General features: G+C 49.8%; 2 protein-coding genes across 3 annotated transcripts in view; one reads left to right on the top strand and one right to left on the bottom strand.

The window, feature by feature from the left end:
- The window catches only part of RSRC1 (arginine and serine rich coiled-coil 1), a 111,034-nt gene extending 99,865 nt beyond the window's left edge, over nucleotides 1-11,169 (bottom strand). Inside the window, exons 1-3 of the mRNA XM_042881035.1 lie at nucleotides 11,066-11,169; nucleotides 5,402-5,596; nucleotides 3,110-3,235 (exon numbers count right to left, since the gene is read on the bottom strand). Of these exons, the coding sequence (XP_042736969.1) occupies nucleotides 3,110-3,235; nucleotides 5,402-5,596; nucleotides 11,066-11,169 (425 nt within the window). The remainder of the gene's footprint in view (nucleotides 1-3,109; nucleotides 3,236-5,401; nucleotides 5,597-11,065) is intronic.
- A 1,150-nt stretch (nucleotides 11,170-12,319) lies between these two features.
- On the top strand, nucleotides 12,320-16,367 carry SHOX2 (short stature homeobox 2). 2 transcript variants are annotated; one of them, XM_042881293.1, is made up of 5 exons: nucleotides 12,320-12,578; nucleotides 13,249-13,457; nucleotides 15,285-15,342; nucleotides 15,437-15,525; nucleotides 16,116-16,367. In XM_042881293.1, the coding sequence occupies exons 1-5, from the start codon at nucleotides 12,320-12,322 to the stop codon at nucleotides 16,365-16,367; spliced, it is 867 nt and encodes a 288-aa protein (XP_042737227.1). The 2 variants fall into 2 exon arrangements, with proteins under 2 accessions (XP_042737227.1, XP_042737226.1); XM_042881292.1 differs by having other exon boundaries at nucleotides 15,437-15,531; nucleotides 16,086-16,367.

The raw sequence follows: 16,367 nt of genomic DNA, 5'->3' as shown, positions 1-16,367 counted from the left end.
TTAAAAAGATTGCAAGAAGGCAAAATGTTATTAAGCAAATGCTCAGTAAAACAAACTAAATTGGTTTTAAAATTCCTAATTTAATGTAAATCTTGGTTGTTTTGCTGAAATTCAGTTTGTGATCTTATTAAGTCATATTTGCATTGTACTATCTTGCTGTAGGACAGCTTCAAATTTATAGCATTACTAGCAAGACCCACTTTTTTGACTCTAAAAAGATGCATCTAAAATAGTCACAATCCACACAAGTTTTCTTACCTTCTGAAATCTGAGCTGATATTTTGTGCTTCATTTTGTTAAGTGGCACATTTTAAAAAGGTTCTGAGATCATCACATATGTTGTGACTTATCAAATGAAAGCCTGATACTTCAATATTTGGGTATTTCATTCGAATTAAATACCTATGTTAGAAAAGCTACTAAAATTACACCACAGGTACACATGCTTTCACAAACACGTTCACCATCTTGAAAAACAAACTGCCTTTGTTTGATGGAGGACTGGAGGGAGAAATAGGAAGACAGTTTGCGATACCTGCATGACTCACACCAAAAATAAATCCAGTGATTTCACAATACAACGTAAAGAATCTCAACTTCCAACAAGAAAGTGGTTTTCGAGCGTCAGACCCAAGTGGCACTGGAAAACACAGTTGCTCAAGTCCCAAAGGCAGCACTTGGGAAGCACAACAGCAGCCCTACAAATAAGAGCAGCACAGAGCAGAGCTTTGCTTTATTGTAGCATCTCACATTGCTGCCTTGCTGGCGGGTCAGTAGGTTTTATTTCCCATCAGTCAACCCACAGGCAGGGTACCAAGAATCCAGCAGGTAACATGTTCTTACTACACAAACAGGAGCTGGATGAGTTACCTGTAATCATGTCATTCGCTACTTCACTCAAGTGCTTTCTTTGGTGCTTACCTTCAAAGGTGATATAAAAAAATGCTGTCTCATCCCAAGCAAAAATGGATCACAGGTGCCAAATTCATACAAAAATTGCACCATGACTTCAGCACTCCATCCTGTATATTGCCCCATTGCCCACGACAAATCTTGTCTCTCCACTACAATAGATTCTGAAGGATTTTTCTTGCCTTTTTTCTTTAATCATTTAAAATGTGGTATCCACAACATCACAACATCCACAACAGCAAGAACTTCTGCAGCTTAATTGCATGATGTGCAAGAACTCTATTTAACTAGAATCTGCTTCACTTGATGCCTGCCCAGGATCTTACATTGAAGGAGTGCTGTTCATTCCCTCCTTTAATCATCTTTTCACAACCTTTTTTTTTTTTCCATACCCATCCATCACCTTTCCTCTGTCCCCCTTCAAATCTGAGCCCTGAGGAGCCATAATGCACTCATCCAGTCCTCTTTAGAGAGCTGTTCATACCTTCACTCAAGTATACAAGGCAGATTTTGAGTTGGAAGGCAAGGAAGCACTCAGCTTTGTTGCCATTGCCCCTGTACTACAAGCAGGGAGCACACAGGCCCCAGCAGCAGCTTTCTGCAACCTACTCAATTCTTCCCCAGATTAAACCATGGCTTCACAGGGTAACAGTACAAGAGAGCAGACTGCTAAACAGTCCGAATCAAAGATTCTTTTAACATAATTTGAGATGTGACTTAAGAATATTTTCCCTAAATATTTGCGTCTGTGACTAGTAATGCAAAATGACCTGCAGCTATACCAGCAGTAGGACAGGTTTGAAAAGCTAGCATACTTTGTACACCAAATATCTGTATGCAATATTTCCCAGCACAAAATAAAATAAATCACAATTAGGTTTTAAAAGATTTTAGGCAGATAATTCCCATACATTGCAATGGCAATTCACATCAGTAAAACCTTTGGCAAACATGACCATTAGTATATCAGCTACATCTAACTAACAACACAATTTACATTTATTAGAATACAACAGACCTTTCAGAGCAGGTTATCCTGTTTTCTAATACTGAGCACCCGACCTACTCAAGAGCACCTTTGTTGTCACTTGATTCCTTTTCCATCTCACTGTTTTAAAACTGATGCTATAAGAGTGGATTTTTACAGGTGCACTTCTACACAGAACTCAGCAGCTTATCCATTCCACAGCTCAAAAGGTAACTACACTCCAAAAGGGATCAGCTTGTTTAAATAACCAAATTGCCACTACAAAGGCACTGTAGCAATAAGTGTCCAGGCAACTATTATAATGAACAGCTGTGAATAAGTCATGAGAGAATACAAATAGGAAAAGGGAAGTGCTCACATCCTTCAATAATTTTTCAGTAACATTTAGGAGGAATGGCCTGACTGATCTGGCACGAGAAAATAACAAGTCTTACCAAGTTCTTAGTAAATTCTAGGCAGAATTACCCAGCTGCAGATCAGTAAACAGATATTAAAATAAAGAAAGGCTTTCATCTGCCTGCTAGACTCAATAGTGACCTTAAATTCAACACCAGTCCTTATATCCGTGGATCAACTTCATTTAAACTTTGTAATGGACAAATACACACCAAAAAATAGAGTCCCTGCTCATCATAAACTACAAAACAGTTTTATAATACGATTTGATTATGATTTAAATTATGCTTATTATTGAAAATACTGACTTGTCACAATCTGATCCATCAAGAACTGCAGCACCACAATTGTCTTTCACTGTTAAGTGAGAGGTGCACAACTGGGAACACTTCCCCATTTCACAAGAAAAACAGATGAGAAAACAAAAGTTTCATGTCGTCTTCATTGAACCAATATTATGCATGGAGGTGATGGAAACCAGCAATCAAAAAGACAACTTTTGTACCTTGATTTCAGATTACTGCAGTTAAACAAAACTAAGGTGACTTTTTTCTTTTTGCATTTGGCCAAACTCAATACATACAATTTACCATTAAATCCAACTGTGCTGTCAGCTTAAAATAAAGCTATCGTAAGTGCATGAAAAGCACAGCACAGAGGTTTCAATTTAAGAAGATTTTCAAGCAACATGTCAATTAGACCACATGCAACCACTTCTAAGATGCTCACAAACACAGTAAGCACATGGTGACTTAAAATAAATGTTTTTACAATAGAAATAACAGTAATTTCTTTCCTAGAAAAGCACCTTACCTCCTCGTTCTACTTTTTGACCTCGATCTTTGAGACCTGTAGGATTTCCCTCTGCCCCTCGATCGGCTGCGACTGCGTTTCCTTCTGGAGCCATAGGAAGAGCTACTGCTCGATCTGTGCCTGCGCCTGAAACAGACCCATGTTATCAGCACAGAGCTTCTGGAACAAAAAACAGCAGCAGGGAAAGGAACAAACGCCTCACTCAAAATCATGTGCATGCAAAACTATTTCTTGCACTGCAGCATGTCATAAAAGCCTCAACATACACCACTGCTGCACACTAATAAGTAACTCACACATACGTGAGCAAAGCCTGTCCTGAAGAGCTTGCATTCAAAAATATACATCCCAAGGGCAGAAGGCAAAACAGAAGTTAACTGATATGCCCCAAATCACACAACACTCGAAGGGCTAAGCCAGAAACACAGCTCAGCTCTCAATGAACTGCAGTCTCGTGACCAGTGCATTGGAACCCACTGACTCTCTGCCAAATCTGAAGTTAAAGAAACATTTAGACCCACATTCTCAGCAGCACTTACTCAGAAATACCCTGCTTTTCAGTGGAAAGAATTCCAGCACGAGAAATGAAATTCAAAACATTAGCTCCTGCATTGCAGATCTATACAATTATCTCCAGCCATCCAGCAAATCCAGTGCATACATAAAAAGCAAACACATTCTTTTAAAATTACGTACACCTATAAATATTTTCCCTTTATATACAAACAATTGAGTTCTCAACTTTCATAACGTGCAGTCATTGCTCAGATACAGAGACTGTTTATTTTTTTCTCTGCACTCCTCCTTTTTTCAGCACTATTATTAATCAAATAATCAGTATTAATTTATTCAATCTGAGCTTGGGAGTTTTCTCTTGAGCTCTACCAGAGGCCAGAATGGTATCTTCTCTCCCCACCCCACTCCCACCTCCATCCCCCACCCTCATTTCATTTATTCAAATAATAAGTTCCTATACACACAGGAGAAAGATGAAAGAATATACAGCAAATACCTACATTAAACCAACCAATCCCACACCTGGTGGGAGGGATGCTTTAAGTCTCAACCTTTCATACAATTTCTTCTCCATCTCACTCATAGCTAAATAACACTTGCAGCCCTTATGAGCCCTTATTTCTGGGCTTCAGAATGCTTAGGTGATAGTAAAGTATAACACCCTATTCTTGTAGCTCAGGGTCTAGTCCATGGGATGAGTGCTCACCTAGCACAAGGGAAAAGGTGTTGCATTACATACAAGGAGTGCTGGACTTTGAGCTAACTCCTAAAGAGCAGGTTTCCATGTGAAAAAGGCAGGCAATGCTCCTGCTAAATGAAGATGAAGTAAAGCAATCTTGGAGACTGCTGGTTTTTATACTTCTGGTCAGGGATAAATCCAGCAGAACCCCAGAGTGTGACAGTCATTTAAGTGCCAGGAGCAAATATCCTAAACTAAGGGCAAAGCAGAGGTGCTAGCCAGATACTAAAAGCAGACACTTTGGTCTTTTCTGGATTCAATTTAAGTCAACTGGTCTTCGTCCAGACTCTAATCTCCCTTCAAGCTCTGTTTTTATCTGTGAGATAGCCATGCCTGCACTGGACTAAAGAGATTCATAAAGCTGCATGTCATCAGCATATTGTTGGCATCAAAGCCCATGTCATCTCGCTGTGTCCCCTAAGGGCTGTATGTAGATGCTAAGCAGGAACAGAAAAACAGGGCGATGGAAAGGAACCAACAAGAACCCCTCCAGTGGCCTGCCTGCCCCTTTCTGAAATACTCCCTTTCCAGCTACAGAAAGGTTGGTCAGGAGCAGCTTCTCATACATTTCTATTACAGCTAGGTGTGATGAGCATCTTCCAGCCCCATCCATTAATAATAATCTGCTCAGTTTGATTCCTGGATCATCTCGAGTCAGAGACAACCAGGATATCTAAAAAGATCAGGTACAGAAAGGGGACTCTGTGATAAAGGAAATACAGTTTCAGGCCAGTGCAACTTGGGTAGATAGAGCCACATCTGTGTTCTCATCACCCCCTGACGACTGTACCCTGGACACACAAAGAATTAGGAAGTGTGCTGGTGAAATCTAGTCTTGGTGTCGCCCATTCTGACGGTTTGGTTTTTAAATAGAAGTGGAGCTGTCGCCACATCTTCCGAGATTCTGAGCAAACAATGAAATTCCAAACCAGAACTGACCACACATGGGATTTGAACGCTTATGTCCCGCAGCATGGGATATGGAAGAGCCCGATCTGCACCCAGCAGCAGCAGCCAGACAAGTACTACATGTGCACCTTTTCTCATACGAATGTGAACGTGACTGCGCATCCCGGGAGCGGGACCTCGACCTCGACTTCCTCCCAGACTTTTTACGGCTGTACGTCCTGCTGTCTGAGGAGCTGCTTGAAGACGAACGCCTGCGGTGCTTCTTCTTCCTTCTGCTTCTGTTCTCTTCTTCTGTGTCCGAGGAGCGACGGCCCATTTTTGAACTAAGGAAAGACAAAAATTCTGAACTGGAGAAACACCCTGAGCCTGCATTTATATACACACACAACAAGTGTGTTTATACAAATACACCCTGACGCCATTTTTAAAGCTACCGTGTAAATAAACTGTTTGGCTTCCACGCAAAACTTAAATCAAGATTTAATTATAAGATCTCAACAAATTTAAGTAATTTGAAATTTATTTGCTCACTATAAGCTCACTGCATAACAGTATAAGCTCACTGTGGCATTAAACACTTGTTCTGAACTCCTACAGAAGATATTTTACAACCATTTAAACATCTAAATGCACTAATAAAATCCATTTTTATATCAGAACATACTTCACCTTGTCTTATTTTTACATTTTTGGCCCAGATATTAATTTTTAAGAAATCTGAGAAGTCATTTACAAGGAGATAATTCTTACATACTCCCCATTAAGCATATTGAAGATGCTGTACTGCTGACTGCACACCATCTGAAGGTACAGTTACAAATGAGAACGCATACTTGCTCAATCAATACGACGTGGTCTATTTCTGTTACTGATGTAACTCGCTTTCAGACTGCACAACTAAGGTAATGTATGTTTTTGTTCTCTTAGCATAATTAAAAACAAACACTGAGAAATCAAATTATCTTCAAATTAATTCATGCTAGAGTTGGGTTGACTTTGGTTTTCAGTTAAAGCCACTCGACTTAGAGCTGCTCTATTCCAAAAATCAGAGCTACAGATACAGAACTGTTTCTTGATTGTCAATGCGTTCATCTGCAGACTTTGACAATTTAATGAAAAAAGGAGGTGGTAAGGGCTGCCATTCATTTAACTGCTATGAAGACCATCACCTTTTGGAACTCCAATCAGCCTCATTGCTTCAGGATTTAAGAAAAGCAGTATTTCTTGACTTTTCAGACTGCAAACTATAACAAGTGCTTTAAAACTGTTCTTCTGTCCCAGCAATACTTGCCCTACACAGCTGAGAACCAATCTCCACGTACATCTTCTCTAATGGCAGCCAGCAACAGGCCCCCCTCCCAAGGAGGAACACTTGTTTCAAGCCTCTCCAGCTACCAAGAAAATAGCAGCTCCAAATTCCTTAACATTTGTATCAACAGCCAGATCATGGGTGTATTTTGGCACAGTTATCAACTGTCTTCAACCAACACTGAAATATTACAGCTCCTCATATTCCAGCATAGAGAAGCTGAGCTGGTTCCTTTCCTGCTTTTGCCCTTCCTCACACCTTCTGCCACCTCTCAGCAGACCCTCATCTCCAGGGTCAGAACTGACAACAGAACAAAGGAGAAACTTGCTGTTAAGTACTTGTTTAAACACACCAAATGTTTACACTCAAATAAAAGCCTCAATTATGCTAGGTCAAAAACTGAGCAAAAAAGCCTGTTCATCCCCACAGGCAACAGCCTCTTCAACTGAAGTTTCCATGTGTTTTGCAGGGTCAATGAGCTGCAAGAATTTCCAAGGAAGCTTTCCAGGTTGTCACCTCTAAAGCACCATAAGCGCATCCAACAGCTTGAGAATGCTCAATATAGGACCATCCCTACATGCCTGGCCCTTCTTTGATGCTCACCACTTTCCTTCCTGCCACAACCCCAACAGCTTCGTGAAGCCCACTGCCATGAAGCCAAGGTTCTGTGGATCAAATAGCACTTCAGCATGCCCCTGAGAGCCACCACACTAAATCCCTTCGCTGCTCTGCAGTTGCAGTCTTCAGCACTTAAGGTCCAACCTTTCAGCTAACAAAGCATTCTTCAAATACTCCAATGAAAAGAGCAGCGTTCCACATGCCTAGAAGGGCAGAACTTCAGGAGGATGAGCTGTTCCGCACCAGCATTCCCCATGGAACAAAATTATTTCTACCATATTACTGAAGTTACTCCTCACAGATTTTGAGAAAGACAAAAGGCAGTATTTTACAGCCTACTTTATCTTATTTAAGAAGATAGGACTTCAATTTGCAGTTCCATAGAGGAGTGACAATTTCTATCAACATACTGCCCTGTGCAGTTATTTCCTCCATTCTCCACCTTCCTCCACCCCCCCCAGCTCAAAGATTTGCAGATACCCAAGGTACCAACAGTTATTATACGGTAAAACAAAGCTTTTCAAATATAGGCTGATAGAACAACCTTCAAATGAAGATGGAGCTGAATCTCAAACTCTAAACAAGCAGAACTGCTCAGAAGGATGAAACTACAATGCTCAGGTTTTAAACTAAGAGCTCACAGACCACAGCTCATGACAACAAGATTAATGGAAGAGACCTGAGAAACACAGAGTACAGAAGACATTTCTGCCAAGATATTTACCACTTGATGTGGATATCATTATGAGCCAGAACATTACACTTCAACATATATTTTGCCTGTTGTTTAACTTCCTTTTTTAACCACAGCCTTTCCCCCAATTTGGGCACATAACTGGATTAAGCAGCATACCAATCTAGCGAAACACACTGCGTAAACCTCAATTTTATGTCTTCAGGACCATAGAAAAGTTGTGTGCCACAGCCCTTCAGGACAAGCCCTACTGCAACACACAGAAGCACCTCAGGGGCTCCAGGAAGCTCTGGGTTTGCAGCAGTTGAGTGGATGAAGGCAGGTGGGTGACTGATGTTCTGCATGTCCTGGAGACCCCACTGGAAGAGAAGTCACCAGAAGCAGACCTGATCCCAGAACAACGTGAGCAGCCAAGAATCTGTAGCTGCCAGCTACAGGGATACTTCAGAAGTACACAGTGCCTGTCAGACAGGCTCATCTGCCACCAGGGTTTTTGGACCACTCCTTCAGCACATCACATAAACTGTCACATGAAGGTGCCTCTTACAAACATAAGAATTAACTGCTTTCAAGCACTAAGACCTACACCAGTCTGGTATCTTCCATGACTGCTGCCTCCTCCCTCCATACTCCAGCACAGACGCATCAGAAAGGACCGCTAGCACCGACTGACACCCAAAGCCTGGCAGAAGGAAGAGTTAAGAGTTGTTCTGCTGGGTCAGTGGTCCACACACCAGCTCCACAAGCAGGACTGGCTGACAGTACCTACAGATCACAGAAGAACTGCATATTGAGGCTCCTAAGTTTTTTCTACCCATCTGTTTCCACACACAGTCTGTAGATCCACCGCAGTTAGAAGAGTGGTGTAAGAGTTCCCCTAACAGCTGCGGGGCCTGATCTCATTTTTGAGGTGCCTCCCCATGTAGGTCTCAGAAGGAGGTGCTAAGCCATAGGTATTTGCAATAGGAGATACATTACTAATTCCTATTTATGTGCAGACAGTGAGAGATGCAGCTCTAGGTGTCTGGCAAGGCACGTGAAGCAGCAGCAGGCTTTTATCTCAACCACAAAGTAGTACGAGGAGGAAGAGGTACATTACCAAGCATTGACAGCAGATAGATGGTGAGACTGACAAGCCAGGTTACTTCCCAGGCACTTGGGGAGAAAGAGACTCCTGACCATCAGTGAGGCTCCTATTTCTAGGTCACTCTGCCCTAACCTTATCAGTAGGATGACTTATTGTTGGATCCACTGCATTTGAAATTGCTGTCCTGAAGCAAAGGCACATTACAGCAACAAACAGGCAGGTTTACAGGTTTTTGGTGTGTTGTTTTTTAACACTTATTTTATTTTAGCCTTTTTGAGAACTCATGCTGCAACAATTTGGTTGAAACAAAAACAAAGCACCTGCTTTCAAACACATCTGCCAAGAGAAACACCAACAACAAAAATTCCAAAACAACTACTTACTTTTGTTAAAGCTACAAACAGTGCTACTAAGCAGCTAAGTAACCAGCATATAAAAACGTAAAGAAAACCTTAATTACTAAGAAACTTCAATTGTAACTGACTTGCAGTAGCCATTTGCATTGTTTACAGAGCAGCTTTATAAATGTATGCACATTAAGTTCTTTACTATGAGAATGGTGAGGTGCTGGAACAGCTGCCCAAAGAGCTTGTGGATGCCCAGTCCTTAGAGGTCAGGCCAGGTTGGATGGGGCCCTGGGCAGCGTGGGCTGCTATGAAATGTGGAGGCTGGTGGCCCTGCATGTGGCAAGGGGGTGGATATTCATGATCCTTGAAGTCCCTTCCAACCCTGGAATTCTGTGTTTCTGTGATTTCCTTAGAGAGAACGAACAGTTCAGGGATGGGCTCCAGCCAGGAAACAATGCTAACTAAAGCAAAACTTATTCTATGTTACTTAACAAACACGATTCTAACAAGTAGGATTCACAGTGTTACTAACAGCAGTGCTGCTCCCACAAAAAGGGAAATTGCAAACAGGCAGAACTCAGTCTGACAGCATGCACATGTGTGTGGTGGAAGGATTATCTGTGCCTCCCACCACCAAGCCTGCAGTTACGCAGAAACTCTTCCTGCTCTGCAGTTCAGAAATAAATGCTCTCAACAAAGAAAAACATTGGATCAGAAGTCACAGTGAGGTGACCTGTTCTTACAGAATCACAGAATTGTAAGGACTGGAAGGGACCTCTAGAGATCATAGAATGGACTGAGTTGAAGAGGACCACAATGATCATCCAGTTTCAGCCCCTTGCTATGTGCAGGGTCACCAACCAGCAGCCCAGGCTGCCGACAGCCACATCCAGCCTGGCCTTGAATGCCTCCAGGCATGGGGCATCCACAGCCTCCTTGGGCAACCTGTTCCAGGCTGGGAAACTGTTCCATTTTTCTAGAATCAGCAAGCAGAGTGGGGCAGAAAGGACGGCAGCACTTGTCCTCACTGCAAGCACAGCAGTAGGCAGGGTGTGCAGCCCAGCATCAGCTGCCAGAGCACAGCAGCAGCTCTCCCTCTCTCATTCTTCCAGCTTCCCTCCTCTCCGAGAAAAGTTACATTTAAAACAGATCTACTGGAAGAGTGTTTGTGTTCCAGTGCATCAGCACCCTCGGAGTGATCACTGAGTCCAACCCCCTATCAAAACAGGCTTTGTACAGCAAGTAAGCATTTAGATAGGTCTTACAAGACAGTGTGTATTTGTAAGTACTTATCCAGGGGGTTCCTTCCCTTAGCCAAGCCTCCAAATTGCTAAAGGAGAAACATCCAACTCACACCTATAGGGAGAGACAGCACAACCAGCTCCTCCAGCTGAAAACACCGAGATAAAACAACCGAACCGCAATCAAGAGAATTCAGCTTCAAACCTCGAGATGTTCAACCTAAACGCAAAGAGAAAAAAAAAAACCAAACAAAACAAACAAACAAAAAAAACATTCTGACCGCTCTGCGGGGGAAGGACCCAGGCCCCAAGGCCCAACCTCACCCCCAAGGCCCTGCCCCAGGCCAGGCCGCAACGTCGCCATGGCAACGGCAGGCCTGAGGCCTAACGGCAGGCCTGAGGCCTACCCCCCCCCCCCCCCCGTACCCCGAGACCCTTCAGCCACCCGGAACCTCCCCCCTCATAAAGAGCCCTCCTGTCCTCCCCCCAGCTTTACCTCAGCCTCCAACAGCCGAGTCGAGGCCTCAGGGCCGAGGTTTTGAGCGCAGAGGCTTCCCGGAGGGAGGCGGGCAGGCAGAGGCGAGAGAGCGCCGAGCGCATCGATGGCGCCAGGCAGTGCTGCGGAGCGCCGAGCGAATGGATGCGCAGCGCGGGGTGCGGGACACGCGTGGGGATCGGGGAGCTTTGGCCGGTGCCTGGGTGCCCCCGAGCCCCCCGCGCGGCCACGTGGCCGCGCGTGGGGCTCTGGGGCACCCAGGCACCGCAGCTGTGGTCTCCCAACGGAGCAAAACTCTCCCACCCGCGAATTTCCACGCGGCATTCCAGTCCCATAACGAATTTTGCACAAGTATGAAGCGAAACACACCGCTTTCCTGAGGGGGGGAAGAAAAAGAAACAAACAACCCAACCCTGCAGTGGGAAACGCAAGCTTTGAGGTGAACAGGGGCAAAAGGACCCCCGACGGGCAATCGGTGCTCCCTCTCTTTAAAGCCATCCCCGTGGAGGTCAAAGGAGGAATCGATACGCGGGCGCGAGTTCAACAATTTTGAATAATTTATTGGCATCCCACCGAAGGTGTCAACAAAAAAGTGCCGCTTTCACGGGATTTAGCCAACAAAGCCCCGACAATGCGAGCCGCAAGCGGCGTCACTTGCCCTAATCCCACGCCTCCACCCTCCTCTGCCCGCTACCCCCTCGTTACACCATCCCCGAGCCCACGGGAGCCCACGGAGGAACTTTCCGTACCCCCGCCCCGCAAGGCGCGATGCGGGCGGAGCGCGGGTGCGGAGGCTGCGCACCCCCCCGGCCCCTCCCCTGCAGCCCCGGCTCCGCGCATCGCCCGCCCGGGACCTCGCGTGGAGCAGCCGCTTAATTAAATTAAATTAGGGCGCAGCGCGGGGCGGGCGGGCGGCGGAGCGCTGTGGCCGCATTGCCCCGCGGCGGGCGGGCGGGCGGCGGAGAAGGAAGGGGTCCATTCAGAGCTCCGAGGGGAGGTAATTCGCCGGGAACAAGGGGCAGGCGTTGCAAAGTATAAATAGTGCCACTTCCAGCGGCGCGACGCTATCAGAGCCCGGAGCTGGCGAGGAGAGCCCGGCTCCGCACGTCGGGCGGAACGGCCCGGTTCGGAGCGGAGCGGCTCGGAGGTCGCAGCACGGCTCGGCCCGGTCCGGCCGCACCCCGCCCCGTGGATGCCCGCCCGGGGGGGCGGCACGGCGAAGCCGGGGCAGCGCGGCGGCCCTGAGCCGCAGCCATGGAGGAGCTGACGGCGTTCGTCTCCAAATCGTTTGATCCCAAAGCGAAGGAGAAGAAGGAGCTCATCACCTACCGCGAGGTGCTGGAGAGCGGACCCCTGCGCGGAGCCCGGGAGCCCGGCGGAACCGCGGCGGAGCCGGGCCGGGACGAGACGGGCAGCCCAGCGGGGCGGGCGGGCGGCGGACGCTCCCCGCCGCGGGAACCCGACGCCGCCGCCGAGAGAGCCGCCGACGCGGCCACCCCGAAGCTGAGCGACGGTAACGGCGGCACCGGGAGCCCCTTCTTCCTCCTCCCCCGTCCCTTCCCCGTCGGGGCCGCCGCGCTCCTCGCGAGGCTCCGGTGGGCAGAGCGAGCGCCTTGCCATGTTTTCCCAATTACGGGAAATATGCGGCCGGCCTCGAAGTTTATATTAAAATATCGCAAGAAGCCTCCAACTCGCTCGCGGCCCGAGCCGCTTCTCCAGCATCCCGCCAAAGCCGCGCGGAGAACGAAAGCTCCGGGGCCCGACGCTGCCTCGCGGGTACCGCAGCGTGGAGGGACACCTCCGCGGATCCCCGGCGGAGCTGCCGGTCGGAGCCGGGCGGGATGCGGAGCCTCGCGGGTCGCCGCCGCCCTTTTGTTCGGCCGCGGGGTGCGGGCGGCATCCGCCGCGGCGGCTCCGCGGAGCGATTTCTTCTCGCGGGGCGAAGCCACGGCAACGAAACCCACGCGGGACCGCGGGCCGCGACCTGTTGCTGCGCTTCCGAGGGAGGAGGGCGCGGGGCCGGGCTGCGGGTGTTGGAGCGCGGCGGGCCCGGAGCCGAGCGGCTGGGCACGGCACGGCGGCGGCGGGGAAGGGCCTTCCGCGGCCTCGCGGCTCAGCCCCGCTCCCGGCCCGGCTCCCCGCCCGGTTCCCGGCGGCCGCCTGACTGCTTGTGTCGTGTCCAGTGTCCCCGGAGCTGAAAGAGCGCAAGGAGGATGCGAAAGGCATGGAAGACGAAGGGCAGACGAAAATCAAGCAGCGGAGAAGCAGGACGAATTTCACCCTGGAGCAGCTGAACGAGCTGGAAAGGCTTTTCGACGAGACCCACTACCCGGACGCCTTCATGCGGGAGGAGCTGAGCCAGCGGCTGGGGCTGTCCGAAGCCCGAGTGCAGGTAGCGCCGGGCGGACGCGGGTCGGGGGGCGACGACCACTCGGTGCCATCCGCGGGGCTCTCCCCGCAGCCGCTGCCCCTCGGTCCCGCTGTGCGGTTCGCTCTCGGGGGTGCCGTGGGTCGGTTCGTCGCCACGGAGAGAGCGTGACCCAGCGGGGATCCACGCGGTGCGGATGTTCGCGGTTGTGGCTCTTAAATCTGGAGGGCAAGGGGAGCGCGGGCCGGCTTTGTTCGGTGCGAAAGTCTGGGATCCGAGCAGATCCCGAGAAGCCGCAGCTTCCTTCGGCTGAACCTGAGCGGAACCCCCGGCCGTCTTCCCCGAGTTCCCCCAAATCCATCCCCGCGAGTTCCGCCGGGGCCGGCAGCTCCAGGGAGAGCGCTTCCCAAATTAAAACAAATGTCGGTGCCGCGGAGTATTTCCGTTCTAATAAGAACAGAAGAGAAAACGATGGTCGTGATTTGGTCGAACACATGGAGCAGCTTTAGGCCCCCAACATCTGCAGCTGCGGGAGGGCCGCGCTGTAGCGGATCCCCCCTTCCAGCCCCGTGCTTTCAGGCACCATCTGCACCGAGCCCGGGGGATCCCCGCGCCGCTCAGCGGGGTCAGAGCAGGGACAGAGCGCTCACATCGCACCGAAGAACCCCAAACAATCGACACCGTTTGCGGACGCCTCTCGGCCGCTCTTCCCCAGCTCCCCGCTCATATTATTTTTTTCCCGTCGCCGCAGCCGAACGAACCCAAACGAAATCAAAGCCAGAGAAGTAGTTCTGCTCGGGGCAGAGGCCGGCAGCGTTGCTCGCGGAGCTCAGCCCCAACCCTCACTAGAAGCACGCGCGGATATTTCCCCTTCTCTGCGCTGCTTTGCAAATCACGGACTGTGCCTCTTTCCACGGGAGGCTGAGGGCAAATACGTGGCTGCTGGACAGAATTGTCTTGACCGGAGTAGATGTGAAGGCGGGGGGGGGGGGGGGGCGGGGGTATTTTTGCCCCTTGAAGACGCCCCCCATATTATTTTTATTATTATTATTATTATTATTATTAATTTTACTTACAATTTGTCTGTTTGTTGTGGCCGTGGGGAGAGGCTCATGGGGCGGTTGCGGCAGCCTAAAGGCAGCACGGAACCCTCAGCTCCGGAGCTGCCGCCCTCTTCCCCACCTCCCCCGGCCGAGCAGAACTTCGTTCCGTCTTTATTTATTTCAACCATTCCATTTCCAATATTAAAAAGTCCGTTCGTGTCCATCGCGCAGCCCTTTCCGTGGCAGCAAATCAGATTATCATGATAATGAGACAATTATTCCGCCTGCGTGCCACACTCCGCTGCACAGAGGAACAGAGAAATTCCAACTTCTTTGTAGCAAAGCTTTGATGACAGTAATTACCCCCCAAAAGTGAGGCATTAAACACTTCGCTGTTCGTTTTTTTTTTCTTTTTCTTTTTCTTTTTTTTTTTTTTTTCCTTGACGATAAAGCTAATTAATAACACGGGCTATTAACGAGCGCGTTCTCCTCGGCTCCGACAGCGCAACCAAACCCATTACAACGAGCTGAGCTTAGAGCTGTTGGGAGGTTGTGGGGAGAGACATCAGAGACATCGGTGCGGTGGGGACCCCGGCTGGGAAGGGGAACTCGGGGCTGGGAAAAGTGGTTCGGCTACAGCGAGTGCCAATTTTGGGTCATTTCCCGAATTTCTCGCACCCTCATTGCCTCGTCCCTCACTCATCATTGGCACTCTCTTTGTCCTCCACTTTTTATTCTCGGTGGGTTTTATTTTATTTTTATTGGCCGTATCCCTCTTCGTGACCCCGTCCCCCCTCTGTGCCCCCAGGTTTGGTTCCAAAACAGAAGAGCCAAATGCCGAAAGCAAGAAAACCAGCTGCACAAAGGTACGGCCGTGCGTGTCCGGGGTGAGGGGGGGGGGAGCGGGTGTGACACGCGTGGGGATCCGCCGGGGCTGGGCTGACCCACCGCTGCCTGCAGGAGTGCTCATAGGGGCCGCCAGCCAGTTCGAAGCCTGCCGGGTGGCCCCTTACGTCAACGTGGGAGCGCTGCGGATGCCCTTCCAGCAGGCAAGTGTGCCCGTGGGGTGCGGGATATGGGGGCCGTGGGGTGTGGATTATTGGATATGGGGTGTGTAGGGCGCGGGGGGTGCGGGATGAGGGATGTGGGATATGGAGGATGTGGGAAACGGGTGTCGTGGGGTATATGACGCGGGAGGTACGTGTTTGGGATACTACGGGGCGCGGGGTGAGGGATATATGGGCTGTGGGACCCGGGCTTGCAGGAGATGGGGTGTAGGATATTGGTGGTGCGGGCTGCGGGGAGTGCAGGATATGGGGTGTGGGATATAGGGAGTGAGAGGACGCGAGGGATGCAGAACACGGGGTGTGGGATAGAAGGGACGCAGGACACGCTGGTGCAGGAGCGGCACTTGGGATGCGGGGTCGCGGGATACGGGCGGTGCGGGAGCGGGACGGGGACTCCGTGCGGTGCGTAGGACGCGAGGGGAGCAGCGAGAGGCGTGCGGGGTACGGAAGTGCAGGGCACGGCGGGTCCGGGACGCGGGGGGGGGGGGGGGGGGGGCGTAGGGCCCGGGGGGGGGGCTGCGGGCTTTGCGGGGCCGGGTCAGCGGTGCCACTCGCGGCCGCATGGCTCTCAGGTTCAGGCGCAGCTGCAGCTGGACAGCGCCGTGGCCCACGCTCACCACCACCTCCACCCGCACCTGGCCCACGCGCCCTACATGATGTTCCCCGCTCCGCCCTTCGGGCTCCCGCTCGCCACTTTGGCCGAGTCCGCTTCCGCCGCCTCCGTGGTGGCCGCCGCCGCCGCCGCTAAGACGACCAGCAAGAACTCGAGCATCGCCGACCTGCGGCTGAAGGCCAAGAAGCACGCGGCCGCCCTGGGGCTGTGA

The sequence above is a fragment of the Lagopus leucura genome, unplaced genomic scaffold, assembly GCF_019238085.1.
Source record: "Lagopus leucura isolate 7727_CA_CO unplaced genomic scaffold, USGS_WTPT01 Super-Scaffold_100029, whole genome shotgun sequence".
Classification (NCBI taxonomy): domain Eukaryota; kingdom Metazoa; phylum Chordata; class Aves; order Galliformes; family Phasianidae; genus Lagopus; species Lagopus leucura.
The sequence above is the reverse complement of the archived record's forward strand: the minus strand, read 5'-3'. Positions and strand labels throughout refer to the sequence as shown.

Bases quoted from the DNA above. Each gene is read 5' to 3' on its own strand.
- SHOX2 (XM_042881292.1), top strand. From the start codon at position 12,320: ATGGAGGAGCTGACGGCGTTCGTCTCCAAATCGTTTGATCCCAAAGCG. The intron at 13,458-15,284 runs GTAGCGCCGGGC...CTGTGCCCCCAG, and splicing joins TGTCCGAAGCCCGAGTGCAG to GTTTGGTTCCAAAACAGAAG. The intron at 15,343-15,436 runs GTACGGCCGTGC...CGCTGCCTGCAG, and splicing joins AGAAAACCAGCTGCACAAAG to GAGTGCTCATAGGGGCCGCC.